At 40.0% G+C, this 21,585-nt stretch overlaps 1 protein-coding gene across 1 annotated transcript; it reads left to right on the forward strand.

The window, feature by feature from the left end:
* Positions 1-638: 638 nt before the first annotated feature.
* spata7 (spermatogenesis associated 7) lies at positions 639-17,023 on the forward strand. Its single transcript, XM_061896035.1, has 12 exons — positions 639-893; positions 3,981-4,043; positions 4,109-4,198; positions 4,275-4,322; positions 4,458-4,561; positions 8,846-9,303; positions 10,390-10,435; positions 10,507-10,607; positions 10,705-10,761; positions 10,837-10,914; positions 15,916-15,973; positions 16,043-17,023. The coding sequence occupies exons 1-12, from the start codon at positions 851-853 to the stop codon at positions 16,565-16,567; spliced, it is 1,671 nt and encodes a 556-aa protein (XP_061752019.1). The 5' UTR covers positions 639-850; the 3' UTR covers positions 16,568-17,023.
* Positions 17,024-21,585: the final 4,562 nt, after the last annotated feature.

Raw genomic sequence — 21,585 nt, forward strand, 5'->3', positions numbered from 1 at the left:
TGGTTTGTGCAGCCCTTTGAGACACTAGTGATTTAGGTTTATATAAGTAAACATGGATTGAATGATTGATTGATGTATATAAAGACGAAAATGGCATGCTTGAAGTTTACAAAATATTATTATTATTATTATTATTATTTTTAGTAGCAAATTGTATCATCATGGTGATTTTGCATTACCTTAGTTCAAGAATTCTGTGCATGACCCATACTATACTAAATATTTATCACACAAAGTACTTACTGTGTTAAATATTTAGTTATATCTTCAGTTCTGTCAGAATCAATGAATAATTGACAATATGTTGGTATGAATGACATCTACCATGAGGACACTATAGTGTAATGTGAATATAGCAATAATAAGGCATGTTTATGATGTACATTGTTGTTACATTAAAGCCAAGTATGCATATTTCAATGCCAAAAAATGTTTAAGTTTAAAAATTAACCTGCGGTTAGATTTTGTCATCGTCTGATTTTTTTTTTTTCGCAGATTCATTCATTCTAATCGATGCAAGATACGCCTTGCACAGTACGTCATTCGGCACTTCAAAAGTTTTAATAAAATCGAGAAGAAAAAATAAAAATCGAGAAATGTTGTCATTGCATTTCCGGACTTCTCCCTTCATCTGCGCTTGCGCGATGTGACGTCACCTAGTCTTAGCAACCAGCATGGCGACGAGGAAGCTTCTCTTTGGCCCGCGGCGGCTGTAAAAGCTTGCCCGGGCGCCGATATGTCCATATAATTTCACCGAGTGGCGGCGTTAAAATGTGCACAGCGAGCTACGATGTCGTGTTTCGGTGTACTGGGACTCCCACCTCACGGGTTGTGACCTATTCTGGACAAGATGGGATACGCGGAAAGTAGCTCTGGCATGGATTCGAGAAGAAGTACGTAACCAAGCTTAGCATTAGCATTAGCTAGTTGTCGCATATGACACATTAAACTCAATAATAGCTCATACTAAAATGTACATCTTTATTAATGTTGCGTATTTAGATAATATGTGATTAAATATACGGTAATGTGTATACTGTGTGTTTGGGAGGAGTGGGGTTTGTAACGTCGCCAGCCGAATTGATTGATTGATTGATTGATTGATACTTTTATTAGTAGATTGCACAGTTCAGTACATATTCCGTACAATTGACCACTAAATGGTAACACCCGAATAAGTTTTTCAACTTGTTTAAGTCGGGGTCCACGTTAATCAATTCATGGTTCAAGCATGCTTGAAATAAAAAAATATTACTTTAAAAAAGTAGTTTTATACTGATGAATGTTGATGACACAGGTTTGCAAGAGTTGATATTCTATAGAAGGGGTGTCAAAGTCAAATACAGAGTGGGCCAGAATTCAAAACTGAACGAAGCCGCGGGCCAAGGTTGAACCAATTAACCTTTTAATAGGGACCCAAACAAGTTTTGCAATGAATATTGAACAAGCAAGGCTTAAATAGGGCAGCACGGTGTCACAGGGGTTAGTGCATCTGCCTCACAATACGAAGGTCCTGAGTAATCCTAGGTTCAATCCCGGGCTCGGGATCTTTCTGTGTGGAGTTTGCATGTTCTCCCCGTGACTGCGTGGGTTCCCTCCGGGGACTCCGGCTTCCTCCCATGGTAATCAATTCATGGTACAAATATATACTTTCAGCATAATACAGTTATCACACAAGTTAATCATCATAGTATATACAATGAATTATTTACATTATTTACAATCCGGGGGGTGGGATGAGGAGCTTTGGTTGATATCAGTACTTCAGTCATCAACAATTGCATCAACAGAGAAATGGACATTGAAACAGTGGAGGTGTTGTAAGCACAATACCAATGTGAGCAATTTGTATAATGCGCAATCTTTTTGCAAATTGCTTCCAGCTATATATTTGAATAATGTGTGGTGCATATTTTGCAAATCAATTGGCGCAAATGCATGTTTTTGGTGTCAAAATAATGTATTAAATACTTATGTAAATCTATTCATTTGTAGTCGGGACAATATAACTGAGTGTTGCCCTCAAATCAGTCCAACCCTAACCACTATGCAGTGTACATCCACGACTAAACTACTGACTAAAATACTACCACAACTTGGTGTACTATTTAAAAAATATAATAATGTAGGGTTACTGACTAAACCATCCACAAAATCTTGTCTTAAATCTCGTTTTGCGATATGCAAATTGCTTGCGCACAATGGAAATGACGTATAATTTGCAAAGTGCGCGAGATTGGTGAAATGCTTACAACAAAGGTCTTACTTGATAGATATGTACAGCGAGCAGATAACATAGTGAGTTCAGATAGCATAAGAGCAAGTAAATACATTAGAAGTACATTTGATTATTTACATTATGTTATTTATAATCCGGGGAGATGGGATGTGAATGGAGGAGGGTATTAGTAAAGGGTTGAAGTTGCCTGGAGGTGTTGTTTTAGAGCGGTTTTGAAGGAATATAGAGATGCACTTACTTTTACACTTGTTGGGAGTGCATTCCACATTGATGTGGCATAGAAAGAGAATGAGTTAAGACCTTTGTTAGATCAGAATCTGGGTTTAACGTGGTTTGTGGAGCACCCCCTGGTGTTGTGGTTATGGCGGTCATTTACATTAAGGAAGTAGTTTGACATGTACTTCGGTATCAGGGAGGTGTAGCGGATTTTATAGACTAGGCTCAGTGCAAGTTGTTTTATTCTATCCTCTACCCTGAGCCAGCCCACTTTGGAGAAGTGGGTTGGAGTGAGGTGTGATCTGGGGTGGATCTTGTTCTGGGATGTTTGGAGTCTAGATTTGAGGTTTTTGGAGGTGCTGGGGTACCAGGAGTTGCAAGCGTAATCGAAAAAGGGTTGAATGACAGTTCCCGCTAGAATCTTCAAGGTGCTTTTGTTGACCAGAGAGGAGATTGTGTAGAGAAATCTTGTTCTTTGGTTGACATTTTTGATTACCTTGGTTGCCATTTTATCACAGGAAAGATTAGCCTCTAGAATGGAACCTAGGTAGGTGATCTCATCCTTCCTGGTGATAACAATGTCACCCACTTTTATAGTGAAGTCACTGAATTTCTTAAGGTTGATATGGGACCCAAATAGGATGGATTTCGTTTTACCTAAGTGTATGGATGAATATATGAATATAAATATTATTCAATCCAATCTAATCCACATTATTTATATGGCACATTTAAACAACACAAATGTTTCCAAAGTGCTGCACAAAGATATTAACAACATTCAAATACCATCCTTAGCTTCACCAATGACTGAATAAAAACAAAATAAATAAGTATAAAACCAATATGGAAATAAATATGATTATAAACGATTTTAAAGGGTAAAACTAATAAAAACAATAAATAGCAATACAAATTTTAAAACACAGAGGACCACAAAACTCTTGTGTTAAAAGCCAGAGAATAAAAGTGAAGTGAATTATATTACACACTGAGTAGTGTAAATTTGGATGAGGGCCAATATATAATGAGGTACCAGTCCATGCAAAGCTTTAAAACCAAACAGCAACATTTTGAAATTTATTCTAAAATGAACAGGGAGCCAATCCAAGTCTCAAGAATTTGGGTTATATGCTCGTATTTCCTGGCCCCTGTTCTAGACTAACTGCAACCTGAGAGAGAGCTTTTTGGCTATTGCCAGCATAAAGTGCATTGCAGTACTCCAGGCGACTTGAAATAAAAGCATGCACAATTGATTCAAAAATGTTAAAAGATAAGAATGGTTTTAGTTTTGCTAAAGACGAAGATGATTAAAAACACTATTTTAAAATGCCATTGACTTGTTTGTCAATTTTAAAATCACTGTCTATGGTGACGCCACGGCTGGTGACTTTGAACGCACATAATTTTGCAATTGAAGTACAACATGTCATCGTAGAACCCAACATAGTGACCCAAATGTCAGCTATTACCTTACTTGAAAGGGTAATATTGGTGCAAATAAATATTTATACTGTCGTTTTAGGGAGCGTATTATCTGGCGCTGGTTCCAGCTTCGATATTAGAGGACAAAACCTGAAATGTAGCCGTAAGTATTCATATTTTCACAGCAAAACTAGTTTTGAGATTCCTCACTTTGTTTTTTGTTTCTAGCATTTTTTCCAAACCCCTCCAACAGATGGTCCCAAGCTCTAATTAGATCTCACATGTCGTCTCACTACAGAAGAATTTATTCAGCTAAATGTAAGCCAAGCGTAATTTCGAGACAGCAAGCACAAGGCGTTGTGGTATGATTGTTCTTTTTCCTCTTCTCTCTCAGCTCTTATCGACACCAGCGTACCCAAAAGCCTCACGCAGAGTGTAAAGTGTAAGTAACATCTCTATCTGGGGATGATGCTGGAAGTAGAGCCACGGTCCGAGTAAAGATATTGTATAAAATGTACACTGCATGTGAGAACCTGCTTCCAGAGGAGACGTTCTGACTATTGAATGCTTTAAACAGATACTGACCGGATGAGGCAAGAACGTCTAAAGAAAGGGGGACGTTCCCAGTCAGCCCAGTCACTCTTGCACAGGAACAACAGAACCTCGTGCTCCACGGCCCAGGTAAGACGCAAGAATGGGGTCTCGTTCCTGGAAAATGAGGGAAATAGAATTCCAACTTATACGCATAAAACATGCTGGTATGAAATACCTAGTTCTGGCATATTGGGTGAGATTGACTTTAATATATGCAGTACAGGCCAAAAGTTAGGACACACCTTCTCCTTTCAAAGGGTTTTCTTTATTTTCATGACTATTTACATTGTAGTTTGTCACTGAAGGCATCAAAACTATGACACATGTGAAGTGAAAACCATTTCTGTCGTCACGAATGGCCTTCAGCTCATCAAAGCACTGCTCCCCTCACCATCACCCCTCCACCAACTCCAGCACTACATCAAAGGACTTAAAGGACATTAAAGGACTCCAAAAATATCACAGGACTTCACCAAAGGCCCTCTCCATCTGAGAGGAGGATGTACGGCGGCAGTTCTTGAAGCTGAACACGCGGAAGGCCTCCGGGCCTGATGGTGTCTCCCCCTCCACCTTGAGACACTGTGCGGATCAGCTGGCTCCTGTCTTCACTGAATTTTTAACACCTCTCTTGAGCTATGCCGTGTGCCGTCCTGTTTCAAGACCTCCACCATTGTCCCTGTCCCCAAGAAAGCTCGGCTCACAGGACTTAATGACTACAGGCCGGTGGTGCTGACTTTTGTGGTCATAAAGTCCTTTGAGTGCTTGGTCCTGCCCCACCTCAAGGACATCACCGCCCCCCTCCTGGACCCACTGCAGTTCGCCTACAGCGCGAACAGGTCTGTAGATGATGCAGTGAACCTGGCCCTCCACTTCATCCTGGAGCATCTGGACTCCCCAGGAACCTACGCGAGGATCCTGTTTGTGGACTTCAGCTCTGCCTTCCAGACTATCCTCCCTGGACTACTATGATACAAGCTCTACCAGCTCAAAGTGCCCAACTCCCTCTGCAGTTGGATCAATGACTTCCTGGCGGACAGAAGACACCACGTGCGGCTGGGGAAGATTGTCTCGGACAGTCGAACCACGAACACTGGTACTCCTCAGGGCTGTGTACTTTTCCCCTGGCTCTTCTCCCTGTTCACAAACCTCTGCACCTCCAGTCACCAGTCGGTAAAGCTGCTCAAGTTTGCGGACGATACTACTCTCATCAGGCACATCTCGGGTGGCGACGAGTCTGCCTACAGGAGAGAGGTGGACCGGCTGGCGTCCTGGTGCAGCCTCAACAGCCTGGAGCTGAACACCCAGAAAACAGTGGAGATGATCATGGATTTCAGGAAAGTCACAGCTCCACCATCCCCCATCACCCTGATTGACTCTCCCACCCCCGTCTCCAATGTGGACTCCATCCGTTTCCTGGGCACCACCATCACCCAGGATTTCAAGTGGGAGCCGACCATCAGCTCCCTCATCAAGAAGGCCCAGCAGAGGATGTACTTCCTGCGGCAGCGGAAAAAACTGAAAGTGCTGACTGAAATGCTGGTGCAATTCTACTCAGCAATCATCGAGTCCATCCTCACCTCCTCCATCACCGTGTAATTCCCCGGCGCCACAGTCCGGGACAAGCATCGACTGCAGCACATGGTACAGTACATGCTGCTGAGAAGGTGATTGGCTGCAAACTCCCACCCCTCCAGGAACTGTTCTCCTCCAGGACCATGAGGAGTGTGGGTCGTATCACAGCTGACTATTCTCACCCTGGACACAAAATATTCTCCCCTCTCCCCTCAGGCAGGAGACTACGGTCCATCCAGACCCACACCTCCCGCCACCTGAACAGTTTTTTCCCCTCGGCCATCAAACACATGGACAATAACAAGATCTGATAGCTCAGTTACAGCTCATGTTAATCTCTTCGGTGTTATAAGTCTTTTATGTTGCACGATTGCGCCAGGTAAAATTCCTAGTTTGTGAACCCGTTCTCAAACAATGGCAATAAAAACTTTTCTGATTCTGATTCTGAAAACCATTTCAGGTGAATACCTCTTGAAGCTCATCAAGAGAATGCCAAGAGTGTGCAAAGCAGTAATAAGAGCAGAGGGTGGCCAGTTTGAAGTAACTAGAATATAAAACATGTTCTCAGTTATTCTACCTTTTTTTGATAAGTACATAACTCCATGTGTTCATTCATAGCTTTGATACCTTCAGTGACAAAAACTGAAACTTAGAGACAATCTACAATGTCATGAAAATAAACAAAAGACTTTTACTGAGAAGGTGTGTTCAAACCTTTGGCCTGTACTGTAGATTGACTTAAAATAACTTAAATATTTTACCCAATAATGTTAGTGTAGAATAGATATAGTACATTTCAGCAGCATGGGGAGCCGAGCACTCAACAATTGATAACATTTTAAACTCAATATCGATTTTGACTTCTCACGATCTTAAAATGATTAATAATTTATTAAAAAAGAAAAAATAATGGGCCACACAATGTGCATGCAAATTCCTGAGCTTGAACTGGAAGAGAGATGGTTTAAGTGAAAAAAGCATGTTTACGATAAGTTGGGGATCTCACCGTTGTTGCTACTTGTTATTTAAAGAAGCACTACTATGCCAGATCAATAACTCAACAAAAAAAGTAGGTGCATGTTTTCCGTGTTAATGTACCCGTGGATGGAATCAAATAATTGGTCAATAAAACGGAATCTGCTGTTAAGCGCTAATCATCACGGAAATTGGTGTAAATGTGAGCGAAATGCTGTCATTGTGAGGAAAAAGAACATTTGTTTGGGAAAATGATGTGTCCTGTACCGTTCAGTCATGCCGAAACACTCAACCGCACCCTCCTGAACTAAAACAATGTTGAGACGGCTACTTAAAACATATACTAAACTACAAACTTAAAGTTACCAAGAACAATCCATACATATACAACACATCTCATCTGCTTGTGTTGTTGTGAACGACATTGATGTAAGATCAATGTACAAACAGGACAGCTTGCAGCTTGAGAGTGTTTCTCCTTTTTTTTTTTTTGCAGCCTCAAGCCGTCTCTACTTGTCCTTGACACTAACAGCAATGTGCGCAACAGCCCTTCTGACTGTGCTAACAAAATAAGGGTTTCAAAAAAATTACTTTACACAAGCATACTTAAAGCACATACTGATATATTTTTCCAATTACTATGAAATAATTAAGGCTTGACCTAAAATATTGGTCAGAATTGTCCAATTGCACTAATAAATGTGAATATTTTTGTATTTTAAATAAACATTTTTATTAAATTGTATTTATGACACAAAAAGCACACACACCATGATGCTAAAATAAGTCGAGATGGTCAAAATAGGGATTTAAAAATGTTTAAATGGAAAAACTCTTTGAATATTTTATAATAATGCCATTGCTATTTAAATGTATTGTACAGATTTTTCATTGTGTAAATTAAATTTATTGTTGTTACCAGTATTATTATTTTATTAGTTCCTAACTTATATGTAAAATTGAGTTTTGGTGGTACAATGAATACCTGTGTTTTCATTGTTGTTTTTCGGGTGAAATTCTGGCAACTGTGCTATCATTTTTTGCTGTGAATTCCACAGTTTAATTTACTTTAAATTGAAATTTGGTACTACTGTTCTAACAGGTACATTCTGGCAACTGAGCTGAAAGGTTTTTTACTGCAAAATGTGACTTTTTTTAGAGCATGGTTATTCAAAGTGAGGCCCGAGAGCCAGGAGCTGATTTTTTTATTTGCCCGCAACACATTCTACAGACAAAACAAAAATATCTTGGATTAGTGCATTCCATAAGAAATATGAAACTAGCCAGTTGCGGAAATAATTTTATTCAAGAATAACAAGAAATTAGATATCTCTAGGGGGTTAGATTAGATATTATACTAATTTTCTTTGCCTACAGTATAACACAAATTATAACAACATGTAAGTGTTAAGTTCGGATAAATTTGCATATTATGATTGACCAACATTTTATTGTTTTAATATACAAATATATCAATGTGGTCCCTGAATCATTCAATTTTTCTGTTTGCGGCGGAGCTGGAAAATGTTTGCACAGTTCTGTTTTGTATCAGCAAACTAGCCTGAATTAACTCTGACCTCTACTGTCAGCTGTTTACTGTTAAAACATCTGCCACTTCTACAACAGAGAAAAGTTGGATGTCTAACACTTTTGTCGCTGCCTTACAAGTATTTTACGATAACATTGTCACACCTCTTCAATTACACAGCTCGCTGTGAAAAATCACACATAGTTACGGAAATATCCCTTTCCACTGGGTTGTGTGAAACATGATACCCAAAAAATAGTCATGATATATCAATGCTCTCTATTTTACATTTTCAGAGTCGATGTTCTGTGCAATCTGAAGGCCGTTCCTACCTCTGCTCTAGAAGCTCCATGGTTTCCAGCCCCAGGTTTAGCCACTCCTTTCACACCAAAGACCTCACATCTCCACCATACAACGCTTCCCCTCACGACCGTCGCCCGCACTCTGCCGTGGAACTCAAGCACCGGGGCCAGGAACCGACAACACATCGGCAGCCGCCGTTGTGTACCCTGTCCACCCCCCCTGGGAATCGAGGCCTATGCAAGGCATTCCAGGACCCTGTAAAGAAGACTTACAGTGGAGATTTGCTCCAGAAACATTCGACGCGCTTCACTCAAGACAAACCCTTCACGCCCAAAACTCTGAAGACTGAAAAGAGCTCGTATCTGTCCAACTATCGCTATTACAGGGCACCGGGGATTAACCCAACAGCTCAGGAGTGTGACGACTCCATGACATCAAAGCACCGTACCTGGTATTTACACATGACTTATCTGTAAAGACAATAACTTTAAATCAGGGGTCTTCAACAGGGGTCTGCGACCATAAGGTATACTTCAGGGAGGGGTGGAAAATATTTAGTTTAGACTTATTAGACTTAAAAAAAAAAAAGTTGATATACTTTCTGCAATTTTTCCACAGATTTAAATGTCTTTAAATTCCTATTATTATTGATTGATTGATTGATTGATTGGAACTTTTATTAGTAGATTGCACAGTTCAGTACATATTTCGTACATTTGACTACTAGATGGTAACACCCAAATAAGTTTTTCAACTTGTTTAAGTCGGGGTCCACGTAAATCAATTCATGGTAGATGAATTGATCAATTCATGATCCAACACAATGTAGTGTAGTTTAGAAATGTCAGCAACCAGTATATATGTTTCTATTTTCATGTTAGCAATTAGCATTTAAGATAGCTAGCGACTCAAGCTAGTTAGTTGTCAGCTAGCGACGAGCGTTGTAGTCAGCGGTGCTGGTTAGTTGTCAGCAAGAAATTTGTGTTGTAGTTGCCCGCCAGCAATCAGTGGTGCTAGTGATTAGCCCTGTAGCTGGCAGCTAGCCAATAGCAGTGCTCTATACAATATTTTTTGAGCATCTTGGTATTCTACAATAACAACGCACTTTTAGAACCAGTTAAATAACATTTTTCATTGTATTAGTTAGAGTTAAAGTTAAAAGTTAAAGTGCCAATGATTGTCACATACACACTAGGAACGGGGACACTTCACATTATGCATCATTGCTGTAAATGCGCAAGTTTTATCCACAAATCTAGTATCCAACAATAGTCCCAGGGCAAGATGTGGAGCGCCAGCAGCAAACAATATCAACAACAATCATTAATATAATTTAAAAAAATTGTTAACAATTAATGTCTCATGCACACGGCAACATTCAATACAAGCAATACGCACATAATTTTATAAACAAATATAATTATAATATATGTATATAAATGTAACACACAAATAAAACATTTATGACCCCTGCTTTATATATACAAAGAAAACATTGAAGACCCTTGCTTTATAATCATGTTTTCTTTCTACCCAGCACAAAAAACAAGGAGCACACACAGGAGTTGTCTGAGCCACATCAGGTAATTTTTACGACACACAAATCATATTTAATACAGTTAAGTACTTTTGACAATACTGAACTTTGTCATAGGGCAAAGAACACCAGTGGTCTGAGGATGGCACGTATTTAATAACATCAAAGCAACAAGCAAACAAAAGCCGAGAATATGATTCCTTGGACTATGCCTACAGGTAAAACAGAACATTATGTCTTTTTTTTTGTTTGTTTTTGACCAATTTTAGTGTTTAAATATTTGTTTTATTTTTTTATGATGTTGCTTTCTGTCAGCGTCTCACAAGAAGGTGAAAGGAAAGGGTCTCCTGTTATGAAAAATACAAGTGCAGAGTAAGTTCATAGCAACGATCATATGAATAAAATAAGACTTTATTCTGATCAAATAACTCATATGTTGTTCTTCAGGGATGAAGAATTAATGTACCTCGAGTTTATTTCCGATGTAACAGAAGACATCTTGTGCAGAAGCTCCATCTCTAACAGGTAGGTCTTTTTTGCCTGCTTTGCACTCCACGTTTATGGTTGTCATCACATATCTACTCTTTGCTGTCTCTCCCAACTATAGTGACAGTAGGAAAACTATACCTGCCGTTAAAGAGGAACTGCCTTTTTTCTTTAGCGTTTTCCCATCATTCACAAACACAATGTAAGACAAGCACACACATATTCTTCTTTAATGTGTGTTCTAAATAGTGAAAAAAACGCTAATACGAAGCAGACAACAGGATTCATCTACTAAAAAATCCATCCAAAAAACCATTTACATGTGGTAACTTGCATATTAACCAAGCTATAGTGACACTGTTATTTTAATGGCTAACATAGAGGAACTACTTTTCTGGCATTGTCGCCTTGCTCACACTACTCCTTCGACCACTAGAAGTCGCTTGCAACTAGCTAATAATTTTGGTATTGACCTGCTTTGACATAAAGAAGAAGGAAAATGTAATGCTATATTATAAATCATGCATCTCACCTTTATCGTACAGTAGGTGAGGTTGTCTATAAATGTTCTCATTCATCCAGGTCATTTCATCTCAGGGATTCAATCGATCGCAATTGGACTGGTTGTTTTGTTTTAGAAGATGTTTCGCCGCTCATCCCCAAGTAGGTTTCATCAGTTTGTGCTTAAAGACTAACATTGGTCAGAACTAGTCCAGCGGCTGGTACCAAAACCCCAAATATTTATACTCCAAAACCAGGAGGGTGTGCTTGGGTAAGGATGGCTTCGTCCTATCGTAGTGATTAAAACAACTGTTTTAATGCAAACGAGCAATCCTTACTGTTAAAGCCAACGGCAGTCGTTGTAGTGTAATTTCCCCTCGTTAGCATTGAGGTATTGTGTGGCAGAGCAATCGGTGTAGATCGTCTACTACCAGCCCAAAATAGTCGGAATCCCCAATGTAAGCATTCCATTCAGTTGTAATTAATGGCAATCTGGTCACCTTCTGTGACCAGAATGTTTCTACTCCTGTTATTTGTTGGGAGCAAAATTGCAGAATCCTTTAGGAATTGTTGAAAGGACAGTGTTGTATGTGGGAGACAGGGTGTGTCGCAGACAAACACCTCTGTACAGGGAGGGTTTTTCAACCTTGACCTACCGTATTTTTCGGATTATAAATTTCACTACATACAGCTTGTAATCTGCAGTAGTGAAGTGAAGTGAATTATATTTATATAGCGCTTTTCTCTAGTGACTCAAAGCGCTTTACATAGTGGAACCCAATATCTAAGTTACAATTAAACCAGTGTGGGTGGCACTGGGAGCAGGTTGGTCAAGTGTCTTGCCCAAGGACACAACGGCAGTGACTAGGATGGCGGAAGCGGGAATCGAATCTGCAACCCTCAAGTTGCTGGCACGGCCGCTCTACCAACCGAGCTATGCCGCCCCAGTACATGATTTCATTTTCGGTGCCATTTTTATTCAGCCCTTTTCAATTTTCATAAGTTACCGCCAATGTTGAAATGATCCATTTTAATAGCTACGGCAGTAGCATATAGCAGTTAGCATCCCATGACCCACAATGCATTTCTGCCATGACCCTCCCGCGCCGAATTCCTATTGGTTGACGTGTGTGTGACGATTGCTAACATTTTCTTCGTCTCTTCCGTGAATGAGATGAATAATATTATTTAATATCAGGGACGGCGTGGCGCAGTGAGGGAGTGGCCGCGCGCAACCCGAGGGTCCCTGGTTCAAATCCCACCTAGAACCAACCTCGTCACGTCCGTTGTGTCCTGAGCAAGACACTTCACCCTTGCTCCTGATGAGTGCTAGTTGGCGCCTTGCATGGCAGCTCCCTCCATCAGTGTGTGAATGTGTGTGTGAATGGGTAAATGTGGAAGTAGTGTCAAAGCGCTTTGAGTACCTTGAAGGTAGAAAAGCGCTATACAAGTACAACCCATTTATCATTTATCATTTTAATATTTTACGATAATGTGTTTATAATTTCACACATGAGTCGCTCCGGAGTATACGTCGCAAACTATGAAAAAAAAAACTGTGATTTATAATCCGAAAAATACGGTAGATGGCTTCCCTTACCCCTTTTTCTTACTATCCGTCCTCCTTGTCCATAATCTGTACATGTTTGTTCTCAAAGGAGTGCTGTTTTTCCCTGATGTGCAAGTAGACAGCTGAGTCTTGGCTTGAAGAGTTTCCCAGTTTATGCTGTGCCATGCGTTGGCTCGGTGGTTGTTTTCTTTAACGAATATATGAATCAGTGCATTCATCGTTGCACTGGATAGCATACACCAGATTGTTTTTGTGGGTGTGGGGTGTGCGGTTTGTGGGTTGCACCAATCTCTGTCACAGGGTGTTGCCTGGTTTTAAGTTTGCTGGGATGTTGTGTTGGTTAAACACTTCTGAGTTTCTCATGTAGACCTGATACATATGGAATGGCAATATTTTTTGCATCTGTCACCTTTTTCTTTCTCATCCACTCTGTTTTTGTTATTTATGGAACTGAATGAACTTTTCACAAATGACCTGCTGGGGGACCAAAAGGTTTTTAGGGCTTCCCTCAAATGCCTATGCTCTTTCTCTTTGGCCTCTGGGCTGATAGGAACATTATCATCTCTGTGTTGCAGGGTTCTGATAACACTCAGTTTGTGTTCCAGTAGGTGATGTGAGTGAAAAAGTAGGTATTAAACGGTATGTGTGGATGTTTGGCCCCTGTTTTCTCCAATGTTGACATCACAGTCCAAAAAAAGCAATTTACTGTCTTTGTCATCCTCATGTTTGTAGTTTGTTTTTGTCCACTGAGTTAATGTGCTCGGTGAAGGCTTGCACTTCTTGGTTTATGATTTTCACCCATATGTCATCCACATATCTGTACTAATGATTTGGTGCAGTTCCCTTTAAAGAGTTTAAAGCTCTCTTTTCTATTTCCTCCCTGTAAAGGTTTGCTACTATTGGGGATACAGGTGATCCCATCGCACAACCATGTTTTTGTTGGTAAAACGTTCCAATGAATTGAAAGTATGTAGTGTTAAGGCATAGTTCCAGCCACACCCTCCTGGGTTTGCAGTAAAAATATTGGGGGTTTTGGCACCAGCCGCTAGACTAGGTATGCTAAGCCTATGAGCACGAACAGATGAAGCCTACTCGGATGAGCGGCGAAATGTCCTATAAGACAAACCAAACAGTTCATTTGCAATCGATTGAATGCCCTGAGAAGTAGGTAAGGTTATATTTTTGCTTCATCCTTCACTTTACGCATGAGTGAAGAATGTGTGAAAAATGCACTACCAACCTAATATGTCCGGAAGAGAAATATATAATACAGTATTATCTGCTCACAGATGCTACCTGGTGGTTGTTTGAGCACACTGCAGCTAAACCTGTATAGTCCCACTCCATAATGCTTCAGTCAAATGCATGATTTTCACAGAAATAAGGCATAAATACAACACCACCTACTGTAGAAAGTTGTGGAAATAAGCCAAGCCATACACTATTGTATGGCTCAACAAATGGAATGCAGGATAAGGCATTTGCCTTACCTGCATTGTTATTGGCTGCTAACTGGCAGTTTTTTACCATATAGAATGCACAGGAAAAAAAAACATGTGGTTTATTGTGTTTATGTAAGGTTTGTGAACTATAGGCAACATTTCAAAAAAAGTGCAGTACCTCTTAAAGGGGAACTGCACTTTTTTTCTTCTAATTTTGCCTATCGTTCACTATCATCATGAAAGACATGGCGGTGGATGTTTTTTTGTGTGTGTGTTCTAACTCGTTAATAAGTCTGCTGTGGGCCGGTATAGCTCGGTTGGTAGAGCGGCCGTGCCAGCAACTTGAGGGTTGCAGGTTCCATCCCCGCTTCCGCCCTCCTAGTCACTGCCGTTGTGTCCTTGGGCAAGACACTTTACCCACCTGCTCCCAGTGCCACCCACACTGGTTTAAATGTAACTTAGATATTGGGTTTCACTATGTAAAGCGCTTTGTCACTAGAGAAAAAGCGCTTTATCAATAAAATTAATTTCACTTCACTACACATTGGAACCAATGGGAGGTCCACTATTGTGCCTTTGAAATCCAATAAAAAAACATCCAAAAAGCACCAACAATACCCCATTTACATTTCGTGATTTGAATATTAAGTATTACTGATATTGTTATTGTAAGCACTAACGCAGACAAACTATAGCGGTGCTGAGTTGATGAGCTTGTTTACCAATGTTGCTTTTTCGTTTCCTTGCTCGTAAGACTTAATTGTCGATCATAAATAATGACTCTCACCTGGATAATAGAAGGACGAGGACGTATTCCGACCTATTGGTACACTTTAACAACACATTTAGACCTAAAAATGGCAAGAACAACGCAAAAAGACACTTGGTTCCACCGCCTTTTTCTTCTAGAAGATTGAGTCATTCTTCATATAAAAGAGAATATATGAACAACCTAGTAGTCTGCATCTCAATGACAGCAGACCTTGTACAGCAAGGGATGTTTTATTATGTTTGTTGGCTGTCATTAAGTCTGCAGTATACACTACTATATCAATGATGTTGAAAAAAAAGCGAACATCGAGTTGCGTTTTTTTTAAATAATGTGCCGCTTACCCTTAAAATAAGCAAATATTAAATGTTATTATAAATGTGCCTGTTACTACATTACAAAAATACTTATATCGTGGATACACAACCTTAATGGAAGTGTTCTTATGTTTTTAAAGGGCTTTATAGGCAGAATAGAACGGCTCCCACAGGCTTCATTGTTAGCAGACTTTTGACCGCATTTATTTAATAGTTAGAATGCATTTAATTAAAAAACACATTCGTCGTCATGTCTTTCATAATGATTGTGAATGATAGGCAAAATTCCCCCCAACAAACTGCAGTTCCCTTTAAGGATTTTTGTTTTGGCTCTAATACAGCTGTTTTGAACTTTGAAGATTTGGTCTGCAGTACTAAAGCAATGTTTTTGGTATTACTAGCAGTCCTCAAGGGTTATAAATGTCTTATGTTCTCTTCAAGTGTTCTCGACCGTGTGATACAGCGACACATTGATATGAATCGGCATCGTCTTGATGAAGTGAGTATGTAACTTTGCTTTAAACAACTAAAAGGCTTCATTGTCTCATCCTCTTGTAATTGTTTTCAGGCTAAAATGCGCCACCTTCTGGACATCCTGCGCAACAACCTCGACGAGCCCTCTCCCTTGTCCAACAGTGAAGAACACTGGAGAAAAGACACGTCATCCCTGCTCGATTCCCTGCTGGGGTCTGATCAGGTGAAAACCGAAGACAACCTCATCTCGAGCGAGTCGCCGAGGAAACGCAGTGACTCTCCAGAATCTCCCGAGCCTATATTGAGCTCCACGCCGCAGTTTTCTCCTGAAAGAAGCTCTCCACTTGCAAATGAAAGGACCGAGGAGGGTGAGGAGGGTGAGGAGGGTGAGGACACGGGTAGGGACGTTTCTAATCATGCAGAAAAGGATGACGATGACAACCAGAGTCAAAAAGAAGTGGAATGGAGCATTGTACCAGGGTATGAAAGTCCGTCCAAAGAGCTCGAAGACCTGGGAAGACAGTTCTCTGAGACCTTGCAAGTCGATAAAAACAATGTGGACACTTCCGATGAACAGCCTATCAACACAGTGGCTTCGGTCAGTGACGACGATTTCTGAATTTTACTGTATAACATAACACTATATTCATTTGTTACCAGTAGTGTGTTGGTAAAGAGAGAACAATATCTTGTTGTGAATATTTTCCTTCATCTAGGTCAATTTATTCTCAGAGCATTAAATCAGTGACAACTGAACTGTTCAAGATAATTGTTCATCTTGTCTGGGCATGTCGCCTCCAATAGAATAAATACTTTGGATCCTGCACTAGACCCGTGAAACAGAGCTGTCCTGTCTAGGTGAACATGAACTTATGACGGCAAAACATCTTCGAAAACAAGCCGAACAGTCCAGTTGTGTGATTGAATCAATGCCTGAGGGAAGGCCGATACAAGGAATGTATCTGGTAATTCACCTGTTGTTACCTTGTTAAGAAACAGCAAGTTGTGTAAATGTACTGAAACATCCAGCAGTTGGACATGTGCATTCACAAAATATTAAAAGTTAAACTTCCAATGATTGTCACATACACTAGGTGTGGCGAAATTACTCTCTGCATTTGACCCATCCCCATGCTCACCCCCTGGGAGGTGAGGGGAGCAGTGAGCAGCAGCGGTAATCAATTTGGTGATGTAACCCCCAATTCCAACCCTTGATGCTGAGTGCTAAGCAGGAAGGTAATGGGTCCATTTTTATAGTTTTTGGTATGATTTGGCCTTGGGTTTGAACTCACGACCTACCAATCTCAGGGTGGACACACTAACCACAGGGCCACTGCTCAGCAGCTTAATTCAAAATGAGTTAATGTCTGAATGCTGTAATGCAGTGGTTCTCAAATGGGGGTACTTGAAGGTATGCCACGGCAGTGGTTCGCAACCTTTTTTCTGTGATGTACCCCCTTGTGAACATTTTTTTTAATTCAAGTACCCCCTAATCAGAGCAAAGCATTTTTGGTTGAAAAAAAGAGATAAAGAAGTAAAATACAGCACTATGTCATCAGTTTCTGATTTATTAAATTGTATAACAGTGCAAAATTATTTCATTTGTAGTGGTCTTTCTTGAACTATTTGGAAAAAAAGGTATAAAAATAACTAAAAACTTGTTGAAAAATAAACAAGTGATTGAATTATAAATAAAGATATCTACACATGGAAGTAATCCTCAACTTCAAGTGCCCTCTTTGGCGATTGTGATAGAGATCCATCTGGATCCATAAACTTAATTGTAAACATTTCTTCACAAAAAAAAAAAAAAAATCTTTAACATCAATATTTATGGAACATGTCCTCAAAAAATCTCACTGTCAACACTGAATATTACCTTGTTGCATTTTTTTTTTACAGTTTATGAACTTACATTCATATTTTTGTTGAAGTATCATTCAATAAATATATTTAGAAAGGATTTTTGAATTGTTGCTATTTTTAGAATATTTTCAAAAAATCTCATGTACCCTTTGGCATACCTTCAAGTACCCCCAGGGGTACGCGTACCCCCATTTGAGAACCCCTGTGCCAAGAGGTACGTGAGATTTTTAAAAATAGTAACAATTCAAAAATCCTTTATAAATATATTTATTGAATAATACTTCAACAAAATATGAATGTAAGTTCATAAACTGAAAAGAAAGGCAACATCAGTGTTTACAGCTTTTGTGGACATGTTCCATAAATATTGATGTTAAATATTTCTTTTTTTGTGAAGAAATGTTTGGAATTAAGTTCATGAATCCAGATGCCTCTCTAGTACAATCCCCAAAGAGGGCACTTTAAGTTGATGATTACTTCTATGTGTAGAACTCTTTATAATTAATCCACTTGTTTATTTTTCAACACGTTTTTAGTTATTTTTATATCTTTTTTTCCCAAATAGTTCAAAAAGAAAGACCACTACAAATGAGCAATATTTTGCACTGTTATGCAATTTAATAAATCAGAAACTGATGACATAGTGCTGTATTTTACTTCTTTATCTCTTTTTTTTCAACCAAAATGCTTTACTCTGATTAGGGGGTACTTGAATTAAAAAAATATTCACAGGGGGTACAGGTTGAGAACCACTGATGTAATGTATTGTTGTTCATTCTGACAGTTCACCCAAAAACCATGTGTCCCACAAAGAGTTGACAGTTACCAGAATGTATTTTTTTCCCCGATATGCAAAAATACATTCTTATCCTTTCGTAGTATTTGCACAACCTGTCCTTATCATTTTTGAAAGTATGCATCGTTGCACAATGTGAGCTGGGTGGAAGGTAAACAGACAGGTCAGCGTGCAGCCGGGTGCAGGCAGCTGTCCCATTTGGGGAATTCTCACCACTCCGCATTCCAGCTGTCTGAGCTCATGGCTCCCGCGTGTATCCATCCGCGACGTGCCACTAATGCGGTGTTTTTCAACCACTGTGCCGCGGCACACTGGTGTCCCGTGAGATACAGTCTGGTGTGCCGTGGGAGATTATCTAGTTCAGGGGTCGGGAACCTTTTTGGCTGAGAGAGCCAAAAAGCCAAATATTTTAAAATGTATTTCGGTAAGAGCCATTTAATTTTTTTTTTTAACACTAAACACAACTAAACGCGTGCATTTTTAAGTAAGACCAACATTTCTAGAGTATAATATGTCTGTTATTCTGAAGCTAACTGTGGAGGGGGCGTGGCCTGCGGGCCTGCAGCGAACTAGGGTGTGCCAGGACCGGCCTGGACATCAGCGACAGGTGCGTAGATGGTCCACCTGGGCCTTGTTATCTAATCGCTCTGTTATAAGTAGCAGCCAGGAGTAGAGACAGGGTTGGGGCTGGAGCCAGAGCGCGAGCCAGAACGAAAGAGAAAAATACAATTGCTGGAAAGCAACTGAGGGACTTATTGAAAAATAAAACAATATTGTCACCCTGAAACAGGCTCTCATGTCGATGCTGAAGAACCCCCAGGAGGGCGAGCCCCATACCAACCAATAATAAATAAATAACTTCTTATCATTAACGCAACTCCTTGAACAGGTGTAGTAGGAGCGGATGGGTGGATTAAAAATGCATGAGAATGTTTTATATTTTGAACGTTATTTTTAACACCGTGATTAAAAGTGGAATTATTCATTACTTATTGTGTTAAGCAATGTCAGCTCAGATTTATCCGAGAGCCAGATGCTTTCTTCAAAAGAGCCACATCTGGCTCGCGAGCCACAGGTTCCCTACCCCTGATCTAGTTTCACCTATTTGGGTTAAAAATATGTTTTGCAAACCAGTAATTATAGTCTGCAGATGATGTGTTGTTGTTGAGTTTCTGTACTGTCTGGAGATCGGCAGATTTACCACGTTATACTCTTCCATATCAGTAGGTGGTAGCCAGTAGCTAATTGCTTTGTAGATGTCGGAAACAGCAGGAGGCAGCGTGTAGGTAAAAAGTTGTCTGATGCTTAAACCAAATATGAACAAAAGGTGAGTGCCCCTAAGAAAGGGCATTGAAGCTTAGGGAAGGCTATGCAGAACGAAACTACAACTGAACTGGTTTACAAAGTAAGCAAAAACAGAATGATGGACAACAGCAAAGACTTACTGTGGAGCAAATACAATGTACATCCGAACACGACATGACATTCAACAATATCCCCACAAAGAAGGTTAAAAACAACTGAAATATTCTTGAGCGCTAAAACAAAGTAGCTGGGGGAAACATCGCTCAAATGAAGACATGAAACCATCCATCCATTTTCTACCGCATATTCCCTTTGGTATGGCGGGGGGCGCTGGTGCCTATCTCAACCACAACCGGGCGTAAGGCGGGGTATACCCTGGACAAGTTGCCACCTCATCGTAGAATGAAACTGATACATGAAAATACCAAAAAAAGAGAAAAAGCCACCAAAATAGGAGCGCAAGACAATAACTAAAACACTACACACACAAAACAGCAATAAACTCAAAGTAAGTCAGGGTGTGATGTGACAGGTTGAGACAGTTCACCTACTTTGAGACAAGAGCTATATTGATGCATGCTTGGTTTTGCTTTAAAGCAGGGGTGTCAAACTCAAATACGGAGTGGGCCAAAATTTAAAACTGAACAAATTAACCTTTTAATAGGGACCCAAACAAGTTTCGCAATGAATATTGAACAAGCAAGGCTTAAATAGGGCAGCACGGTGTCACAGGGGTTAGTGCATCTGCCTCACAATACAAAGGTCCTGAGTAATCCTGGGTTCAATCCCGGGCTCGGGATCTTTCTGTGTGGAGTTTGCATGTTCTCCCCGTGACTGCGTGGGTTCCCTCCGGGTACTCGGACTTCCTCCCATGGAACAGGCAGAGCTTATATAACGTAATAGTGCAAAATCAACTTTCAAAAAACAAACAAAAAAACATCAGTGGAATATTAAATAAAATATAATAAAAAGAAATAATGCCTCTTTTCTATTTGCAGCCTTCTGAGGTAAATATTAACATTAACTTTTTCCACAGGCTAATAAATTTGAAAATAAAATAAAAATTAGGTGGGCGGGTTTTGGTGGTAGCGGGGGATGTATATTGTAGCATTCCAGAAGAGTTTGTGCTGCAAGGGGTTCTGGGTAATTGTTCTGTTATGTTTATGTTGTGTTACGGTGCGGGTGTTCTCCCGAAATGTGTTTTAGTCATTCTTGTTTGGTGTGGGTTCACTGTGTGGCGCATATTTGTAACAATGTAAAGTTGTTTATACGACCACCCTCAGTGTGACCTGTATGGCTGTTGACCAAGTATGCGTTTGTGAAAGCCGCATATATTATGTGACTTGGCCAGCACGCTGTTTATATGGAGGAAAAGAGGATGTGACGGTAATGTTGTAGAGCAGTGGTCCCCAACCACCGGGCCGCAGAATAATTTTTTATTAAAAAAATATATATATTTTTTTTATTAAATCAACATAAAAAACACAATATACACTTACAAATAGTGCACCAACCACAAAAATCTCCCTTTTTCATGACAAAAACGTCCCTTTTTATTGACAAAGAAGAAAAAAATCCCCCCCCCGGGCCGCGGGACAAATTATTAAGCGTTCACCGGTCCGCGGATACAAAAAGGTTGGGGACCACTGTTGTAGAGGACAGTGCCTTTA

This window comes from Nerophis ophidion, linkage group LG03, assembly GCF_033978795.1.
Source record: "Nerophis ophidion isolate RoL-2023_Sa linkage group LG03, RoL_Noph_v1.0, whole genome shotgun sequence".
Taxonomy (NCBI): Eukaryota; Metazoa; Chordata; class Actinopteri; order Syngnathiformes; family Syngnathidae; genus Nerophis; species Nerophis ophidion.

What these genes read in the sequence shown, in the direction of transcription:
- spata7 (XM_061896035.1), top strand. Translation starts at nt 851, where the DNA reads ATGGGATACGCGGAAAGTAGCTCTGGCATGGATTCGAGAAGAA. An exon ending in ACATCAAAGCACCGTACCTG is followed by an intron (nt 9,304 to 10,389) that starts GTATTTACACAT and finishes CTTTCTACCCAG; the next exon opens with CACAAAAAACAAGGAGCACA. An exon ending in AGTTGTCTGAGCCACATCAG is followed by an intron (nt 10,436 to 10,506) that starts GTAATTTTTACG and finishes ACTTTGTCATAG; the next exon opens with GGCAAAGAACACCAGTGGTC.